The 9,637-nt window shown below is 35.0% G+C and overlaps 1 protein-coding gene across 1 annotated transcript; it reads left to right on the top strand.

Annotated features, from left to right (window-relative positions):
• Positions 1 to 1,477: 1,477 nt before the first annotated feature.
• Positions 1,478 to 8,454, top strand: LOC140874448 (uncharacterized). Its single transcript, XM_073277737.1, has 12 exons — positions 1,478 to 2,129; positions 2,275 to 2,377; positions 2,432 to 2,487; positions 2,581 to 3,279; positions 3,382 to 3,423; positions 3,686 to 3,889; positions 4,136 to 4,639; positions 4,691 to 4,947; positions 5,196 to 5,347; positions 5,923 to 6,095; positions 7,563 to 8,044; positions 8,371 to 8,454. The coding sequence occupies exons 1-12, from the start codon at positions 1,478 to 1,480 to the stop codon at positions 8,452 to 8,454; spliced, it is 3,408 nt and encodes a 1,135-aa protein (XP_073133838.1).
• Positions 8,455 to 9,637: the final 1,183 nt, after the last annotated feature.

Genomic DNA, 9,637 nt, shown 5'->3' with positions numbered 1-9,637 from the left:
TTACTTTTTCGATTTAGAATTATATAATCATGTTATTTTTAATTATTTATTACAAATTGTGCGCATATTTTCGAAAAATTTAAATTTTGGTTCAATAATATATAGTCTTAAATCGAAAAAGCAATATGTTTGAACTTATCATTTTAGTTCAATATTTTGGTACTTGAAATTATTTAAATACTTGTTTATGAATGTGTGTTTAATGGAAAAGTTGGAAATACGAAGTGAGTTTAATAAAATAATGATAACAAGATAAAATAATAATATTTTTTAGAAAATAATTAATTAATGATAATACATTTAAAATAAAAAATAAAAATTAATAAAACAAAAAATGTTTGCTAAATATTTATAACTGGATTTTATTAAAATTTTTGTATTATGGGTTGAATATATTTAAAAATTACTTTCACAGGGGTTAAATATGCATTTTTAATATTTCACAGGGGTATTTGGTGCAAAAAATATATCAAAATCTTTTTTCAGTCGCATAAGGGGCGCGTGCGCAACAATTACTCATCTGAAGGGGCGAGTGTGCTAATTTTTTAAAAGGTCAGGGTTTAAGATGCCTATTAAAATTTCACAGGGGAGAAGTGTGCATTTTCAATATTTCACAGGGGTGGTTGGTGCAAATAAATCTATATGATTTTGCTTTCTAGACAAGTTAAAATATTTGGTAAATATATTATGAATAATTCGTGATCTATGTGAATTATATTTACCATGCTTAATTATATCTTGATAAGGTATATATTTGTTATATTATTATATGGTATTATCAAGATATGATTTGATATGATTTGAAAGATTTTTATTTCTATATATAATTGTTTCCTTATTTTTGTAGGACTCTATCTAAGAAAACCTTCTAAACTTGAATTTCAATATAAAAAATACGGATTCCTATGCACAAGAAAGATATGCTTCAGACGTATAATTCTCAGAGCTACGATCGAAGAATTCTGGTTGAAGAATTGAAGATTTCTGAAGCAAGGTTTTGCAATTCGTTGTTGCATGTCCCCGTGTTGCCGTTAGTGTTGAAGACATCGGAGACAACATTGTGGGAACTGTGTTGTTCGAAGATTTTTTTTGTTTTTCAAATTTAGGCTACGGGAGTTGCATCTGAATTGTTTTTTTACTTTGATTTATTTAGGATGCAAATTTGATTTTTCAACCTATTGAGAAATTTAGGATTTATTGATTTTCAGTAAAATTACTAGTATTGATTTGTAAGACTGATCTTATTTTTTCTAGTGATATTTAACCCTAAGGCACCCAATACTCGTGCAAAATTAATTACTCGTGTTTTATTTACGCTTTAATTTCCGCTGCACTGTGTTGTCTCTGGTGTTACAACATCAAGTACAACACTGTCTGTTTTTACATAACAAACCACGTACACGTCGTTTTTCACGTGGCATCAGAGCCACCACTTGACTTTACTAAGTGAGTTTCTGGTTTTCATTACAGGTTTGTTATGGATAATTCGTACACAAATGTTGCAATCCATCCACCAATTTTGGATGGGACAAATTATGGCCCATGGAAACTGAAGATTAGTATATACATACAATCTATTGATTCCAAGGCCTGGCAACGTGTTCTCGATGGTTGGTCACCACTAAAGAGAGATGAAGAAGGCGGTGGACCCAAACCAAGAGCACAATGGACAACCGATGAAATCTTTTCGTCTAATTATAATGCTAAAGCCATTAATGCTATTTTTAATTCTGTGGACATGAATATGTTTAATCTTATTGGTACTTGTGTTTGTGCAAGGGATGCTTGGGAGAAACTTCAAACTCACTGTGAAGGCTCGACAAGTGTTAAGAAGACAAGGATGCGTCTCCTAACTTCAAAATTTGAAAAATTGATAATGGAAGAAAGTGAGACCATCATGCAATACAATACTAGATTGAAGAGTCTTGCTAATGAAACATATGTTCTCGGTGATCCTATCTTCAATGAACGACTTGTGTGCAAAGTACTTCGTTCTGTTCCAAAAAGGTTTCACACTAAAGTTTGTGCTATAGATGAATCTAAGGATACATCTATAATGGGTTTGGATGAGTTGATAAGTTCGCTTCGCACATATGAGATGGAGATGGAAGTAGAAGATGACTATAAAGGTAAATATATTTCTTTTTAAGTGTCTAATTATACTTGCAACAATTTTTCTGAGATGAAGCAGGAAGTGAAGAAATCTGATCTTGAAGATGATTCTATTTCCTTGATCACAAAAAAAAATTACTGATTATCTCAAGGTGATGAAAGAAAAGAAGAAAAGTGAGAAAGGTGCAAAACCTTTGAAATTTCCTAGTTTACCCACTTTAGAGAAGGCTTGGAAACCTAATACTACTCGAGGACCTCGACAAAGGTATGAAGGTAAGAATCAGTCCTCCAGTAAGTGTTTTGATAATGTTCAATGCAGGGAATATAAGGGATATGGGCATTATGCAAATGAATGTTCCAATCGTCTTCGAAAAGGTATGAACACTTCCCTGAGTAATGAGGATTCTGAGGAAGAATAAGAAAAGACTGGACATATAGATCTTATATCTTTTACTGCCTTGCTGGAAGGTAAGAAAAATTTTCAGATCAATCCACTCGGGGTTGGCTGTGGTGTTGCAACACCTGGGCGCAATACAATTCAAAAATCTGTTTGTTTTGTTGCTTCTAAATTTGATAATTCCAATGATCATGAAGAACAGGTAGCTGAAGTATATACTCTGGAAGGTATTCAGAAACTCTATGAAGAGTTGTACAGTGATTGGATCAAGAGAAATAAGTTGAACACAACTATCACCAAAGAGAATACTGAATTGAAAGCTGCTGTAGCTAGGCTGGAAGTCCTCATGAGCAAGAAAGACATGGAATTGGGATTACTGAATAGTGAGCTTGAAAAAGGAAAAACAAATCTTGCCAAATTTAATTCAAGTTTGGACAAACTTGATTCTCTTTTGTCAATGGGCAAAGATGATAAGTTAGGAATTATTTTTAAAAACAGTGTTTTTAAAATTGGTGAATCTTCTAAATCATCAGTGTTTGTGAAGGAAGGTAGCAATTCTTTGAACCATCCTTCAGTTGTCTCCAAAGGTAAGAAACCTATTTCTGATAAAACTGTTACTGTTCCAAAGACAAAACAATTGAAGCGTCCTTTTGTTTGCCATTACTGTCTCAAACCTGGTCACATAAGGCCATTTTGTCGTAAGCTTAAGAATGAATATCTTTTGTGGGAGTCTAAGAAGGTGTTGCCTCCCGTGTTGCACAACACCAAGCGTAACACTGACAAAAAATGACCCACTGTGAAGAAAATTTGGGTACAAAAATATGATGTTAAGTGTTTTGTTATTTATACTTCCTTGAAATCTAACACTGCAGGAAACTGGTACTTTGATAGTGAAAGCTCTCGGCACATGACAGGTTTGAAAGTTCACCTCACGGACTACGTACGTTGAACAACAAGGTGGTATAGTGGCCTATGGAGGTGGTGCAAAAGGAAGAATTATTGGCAAGGGAACACTCAATTTGGAAGGATTTCCAAAGCTTCACAACGTGTTTCATGTTGAAGGACTTAATGCAAATTTAATTTTGATTAGTCAATTGTGTGATGATGACTTGCATGTGAAGTTTGATAAAAATACTTGTGAAGTTTTTGACAATGCTAATCGATGTATCATTACAGGTACAAGATCAGCAGATAATTGCTACCAACTCGGTGAGGAATTGGCTTGTAGACACTCAAAGGTTGATGATTTTAGTCTATGGCACCAAAATCTTGGTCATGTGAATTTCAAGACTTTAAAGAATTTGAGTAAGTTTGAGGCTGTCAGAGGACTGACAAATTTAAAGTCTGGTGTTCCATACATCTGTGGTGCATGCCAAAAAGGTAAGCAAACCCGTGTTTCGCACCCCATGTTACAACACTGTGGGACAACACGGTGTCATGAACTTTTACATATGAATTTGATGGGTCCTATGGAAGTTGAGAGTTATGGAGGTAAAAAGTATTTTTTGGTATGTGTTGATGATTTTTCTTGTTTTACATGGGTGAGATTTCTTATGAAAAAGTCAGAAACGTTTGATATTTTTAAGAAGCTGTTCAACAAGATTACTAACTTGCATGTCTTGACAGTTTCGAGGATCAGAACTGATCATGGAAAAGAATTTGAGAACTCATCTTTTTCTTCTTTATGTGATAAGAAGAGCATTTCACAAGAGTTCTCTATTCCAAAAACTCCTCAACAGAATTACATTGCTGAAAGGAAGAATAGGACATTGCAGGAGATGACTATGGTGATGATGAGCTCAAAGAATATCTCCAAGAGATTTTGGGAAGAAGCATTAAACACAACGTGTCATATTTCCAACCGTGTTTACTTGAGAAGTGGTTCTTCGATGACATCCTATGAGATCCTCATGGGAAAGAGGCAAAATATCAATTACTTTCATGTTTTTGGTTGTGTGTGTTATGTGTTAAATGATAGAAATCACTTAGCAAAATTTGATTCCAAGAGTTATAAGTGTTTGTTCCTTGGTTATTCTACTAATATTCGTGCATATAAGATGTATAACCTTAGAACTAGAACAATTATGGAATATATTAATATTGTTTTTGATGATTTTGCATATTTCAAAGGTAAAACTACTGAAGATAATGTTGAAGGCTTGCTGTAATTTACTGTTGAAGAACCCAGTGTTGTCCCTGATGTTACAACACCAAGCACAACACCGGTTCCACCAGAAACTGATCATGAGGATAGTAATCAAAGTGATGAGGAAACTGAGTTAATCACTGAAAAGGACATTCCAAGCAAGATACAGAAGAATCATCCTTCATCACAGATTATTGGAGATGTTCATGGTACTAGGAAAACCCGAGCTAAGGACAAGGTGGACTACCGCAAGATGGTTGGATTAGTATGCATGAGTTCCGTGTACTCGCAGGTAATGCACTCTTGTTTTGTCTCCAATGTTGAACCTAAGAATGTCATTGATTCTTTGAATGATGAATTTTGGGTAAATTCCATGCATGAAAAAATTGAGCAATTTGTCCTAAATGATGTGTGGTTTTGGTTCCACCTCCTGATCATGGGAATGTCATTGGTACAAAATATATTTTCAACAACAAAATCGATGAATCAGGAAACATCATTAGGAACAAAGAAAGGTTGGTTGCTCAAGGGTATATGCAGGTTGAGAGGGTTGATTTTGATGAGAACTTCGCTCCTGTTGCCCTCATTGAGTCAGTCCAACTATTTCTTGTGATTGAATGTCATATGGGTATAAAACTTTACCAAATGGATGTGAAAAGTGCATTTTTGAATGATATTTTAAGTGAGGAAGTGTATGTGAAGCAACCCAAAAGATTTGAGGATGCACACCACTTGACCATGTTTACAAGTTGAAGAAGGCACTTTACGGCTTGAAGCAAGCTCCACGAGCATTGTATGATAGGTTGACTGAGTATTTGCTCGAAATTTTCTTCAAATGAGGTGAGGTTGAAAAAACTCTTTTTATTCAAAAGGCCAAAGGTGAAATTCTTATTTATCAAGTTTATGTGGATGACATTATCTTTGGTGCTTCTTCTTAAAAGCATGTTGATAGTTTTGTTGAATGTATGTCTTCTACTTTTGAGATGAACATGGTAGGAGAATTAACTTACTTTCTAGGATTGCAAGTTAAGAAATTGAGTGATGGTATTTTTCTTTGTCAAAATAAGTATGCAAAGAATTTGGTAAAAATGTTTTGTAAAGAGAATGTTAAGAACATGAAAACTCCAATGGGATCGAGCGAAAAATTGGGAAAAGACAGTGTTGCGGCTGGTGTTGACAACACCATATATCGCAGCATGATAGGAAGTCTGTTGTATTTGACTGCTAGTCGTCCTGATATCATGTTCAGTGTGTGTTTATGTGCTAGGTACCAATCTGATCCAAAGGTAACTCATCTAAAAGCTGTTATGCGTATTTTGAAATATGTTTCGGGTACATTGGATTTAGGATTGTGGTACACAAGGGAAACAAACACTAATCTTTTTTGGTTTAGTGATGCTGACTGGGCCGGTGATGTTAATGATAGAAAGAGCACTACGGGTGGGTGTTTTTACCTTGGTAATAATTTGGTTTCATGGTATAGTCGTAAGAAAAATTTTGTGTCACTTTCGACTGTTGAATCTGAATATGTGGCAGCCGGAAGTTGTTGTTCACAACTTCTTTGGATGAACCAAATAATTGAGGATTATGGTTTAAGAGTGAACCCCCCATTGTCTATTGTGATAATTCGAGTGCGATTGATATATCAAAGAATCCAGTCCAACACTCTCGCACAAAACACATTGATATTCGTCATCACTTTATTCGAGATTCAGTAGAAAAATGTATGATTCGAATGGAATTTGTTGGAACCAACAACCAACAGGCAGACATTTTTACTAAAGAACTAGATTTCGATAGATTCTCAACTCTTCGGAGGTCTCTCAGCATGTGTGCATTATAATTCTTTGCTAGTGTTGTCTCCGGTATTACAACACCATTGACAACATTGTTGTTTTTTTTTTCATGCATATTTAGGATTTTAGGCATTCTGCATTCACGTTGTGATGTGTAGTGTTTAATCTTTGTTACAGTGATTCGATTAATGCCAAGTTTTTCAGCAAAATTTTTATTGTAACACACTGGCCTTTGTAAATCGAACTCTGACTAAATCACTAAGTAGTTGACGGATGTATGTGTATTCCATGTTCTTGTCCCATGTGAAAGGTGATTTCGCAAATTCAGTGTTAAGCTTTTTAATAAGTTTGATGAACAATTTCATATATGAAAACTTTATCAATAATGAGAAGAAAATGAAAAAAAAAATGCCTAATTGAGTCCAATGAAGACTGTTATTTTAGTGTGAAGGCTATCACTTCTGGAAATTTTCTAAAAACAAGGGTAATCAAGTGTGTACTCAAATACCTTTTGAAAAACTTTGGTGTTGTTGATGATGTTGCTCACGAGAAGCAACACTACACTTGTTAACATATCATGTGCATGTGATTGCATTTTTATTTTATGTTACACTCTATTTTAGGCATAAAATAGGACATGCATATGCATTTTTGTTTTAAAGGGTTCTGTTTTTTGTAAAGTTTCAAATAAACAATATTCGATGAATTACCATATTTACTGAAAATTGAAATTTTGTGATTGATTTTTGTTTCAGTAGAGTAACGTTGAAGTGGAGTTAATTATGGGATATTTGGGCTGACATCTATCTCGGATTATTGCCATAGTTATGGGATTTTATTTCCTTGATTCCATTTTTTTGGCCGTTACAAAAAGTTACCGTTAGTAACTTGGAGAGATAAAATAATCAAGGTAATTATGAGTTTGTTAGGAAAAATATTACCGTTTGTGATAGGGCTTATATATATATATATATATATATATATATATATATATATATATATTTTTCTCATTTATCGGTTATTATCATCTTCTTGAATTTCCTTATTACTCGATCGTATTTTTGCAAACCCTACTCTCTTCTCACTCTCAAATTCTCTTTTTCAATGGCAGGCCTTGATCCTCAAGATATCCGAAGTGAGATGGGATACCAAGAATCCGATGTTTCCGCCGGTGTTACAACACCGAAAGTGCCATCTTCTCCTCTATCCTTGCCAATAGTTCCAGTGCCCGCAGAACCAATTCCACTTGATGATATTATGCACGAAGATCCTGGGAACAAGATTGATTTAGATAATCCTCCGAATTTCTCTGTTTTGAACCGTGTACATCCCGCTCCACCTATTGCGCGTCGATCAAAGAGACAAGCCGGGTTCAATCCCGATTTCACTCCTTCAAAGAGGTTTTACAGAGGGCCTCGTATTTCCTTGGCAGATGATGATCACACCTCTGGTGATGATTCAAACGATTGTGATTACGAGTTTGTGGCGCGGAAGAATTCCTCTAACCACACTGCTGCGTCCGCCTCTGCCTCTGCCTCTGCACCAGTTGCTAAATATGTTTCTGAGAGCAGTGCTTCGAGCTCTTCTGATGGGGTTCCTCATACTAACACCCCTGCGAAATCGTCCATAAGGAGACCGTCTTTTCCGATGATGATACCACTCTGGCTCAAATCTTGGAGAATCTCAAGAAAGGGCAGTCTGCTACTTCTGTTTCTACTACTGTTCATCAATCTAATGATGAACCGGATGCTGAGATGATGGAAGAATTTGTTGTTGGCCACAATCCTCCGTCTGATAGTTCCTCATTGATATGTCGACGTTTTCCTATGTTTACTTGGATTAAATTATCAGGATTAGGTGCGTTTTGATTGATTAAATTCATTTAATAGTTCCTAATCATTTTATGTAATTTGATGAAGGTACAGAGAATAAATGGAGCAAAGTATGGAAGAAAAGCGCAGAAAAAGAAAGAATTTGGAGTAGGAGAAGAGCCGCAAGAATGAATTACGGAGCAGCAATGGTCAAAAACTTATTTTTGATGCTAGAGATATTTAAATCCGATCTCCACCGTTCAAAATGAATTTCAAGATGTTTTAAAGCTGCTGTCTAAATTTCAGCTCGATCCAACAGCTAAAACTCCGGTTATAAATTTTTAAAAACTCATTTTGCGCTGGACAGAAACTTGCTCGCTCGATCCTTAATTTTTTAACCGATCGAGCAAGACCTGTGCTGCGGGAAAAAAATATATTTGACAGAAATTTGCTCGCTTGATCGGAGATTTTTTTCCGCTCGAGCGAGGATACGCGCAGACTCAAAAATAAGAAATTTTGGGAATTAAAATCCTGAATTTTCGGGCTTTATTTCGTGGGCTTTTCAAGCCATATAAATAGAAGATAAAACATCAGAGTTTGGAATCATGTTTGGACGGATGAATGCGTGAGAAGACATCTGGCGGCTAGGTTTTATCTTCCTTGTTCTTAGATTCAATTTCTTCTTGAATTCTTCTAAGTTTTAATTCTTGGTAGAGGAGGACAAACCCTTTGAAGTTTATTTATTTCGTGAGATTTTGATTCTAAGTTTTAATTCTTTAGTGTTATTTTTACTTACATTGGGGACAATGTAAGATTTTAAGTATGGGGGAGATGATAACCAGTCATTTGGAGATTGATAACCGATGATGTTATGAAGTTGGAAAATGAAATTTTTTGTGAAATTTTTTACTCTTGATTGGATATGAGAAACTGTAGGTTGAGTAGTGAATATTTTAAAGCACACATGTTTAACCAGTGAATTGTAGCGTTGCATTAGATGATGTTTGTGTCTGTTGGACCATTGCACGACAATAGGTGTTTGTGGAGCCTGATAGTGTTTTTGAATCTTGATGATCTTTTTGACATGGCATATACGATCTTGGGCGCACCTGTTAAAACTTTTTAATGAAAATTTTTGAGAAAAATGAAATTAACTCCATCCGGGTTATAAGCAAGAGATTGAAATCCTAATCACCTTGTTATTGACTAAGTATGCGGATTAAATAGGATTAAAATTTTGAAAAATTTTAAAATAACAATTCCATCCGGGCTTTAAAAGTGATTGAAATTCTATTCATTGTTCCATAGTTAAGTATGCGGATCCAATGAGATTGTAGCTCCATCCGGGCTTTAGACGAGGGAGTTGAAATTCGAA

This window comes from Henckelia pumila, chromosome 1 (assembly GCF_033568475.1).
Source record: "Henckelia pumila isolate YLH828 chromosome 1, ASM3356847v2, whole genome shotgun sequence".
NCBI classification, from domain to species: domain Eukaryota; kingdom Viridiplantae; phylum Streptophyta; class Magnoliopsida; order Lamiales; family Gesneriaceae; genus Henckelia; species Henckelia pumila.
This window is presented reverse-complemented; position numbering and strand designations above follow the sequence as displayed.

Coding starts and splice junctions, on each gene's coding strand:
- LOC140874448 (XM_073277737.1), top strand. CDS start 1,478: ATGGATAATTCGTACACAAATGTTGCAATCCATCCACCAATTTTGGAT. Junction 2,488..2,580: donor TTCCAATCGTCTTCGAAAAG/GTATGAACACTT, acceptor CCTTGCTGGAAG/GTAAGAAAAATTTTCAGATC. Junction 3,424..3,685: donor AAGCTCTCGGCACATGACAG/GTTTGAAAGTTC, acceptor GTATCATTACAG/GTACAAGATCAGCAGATAAT.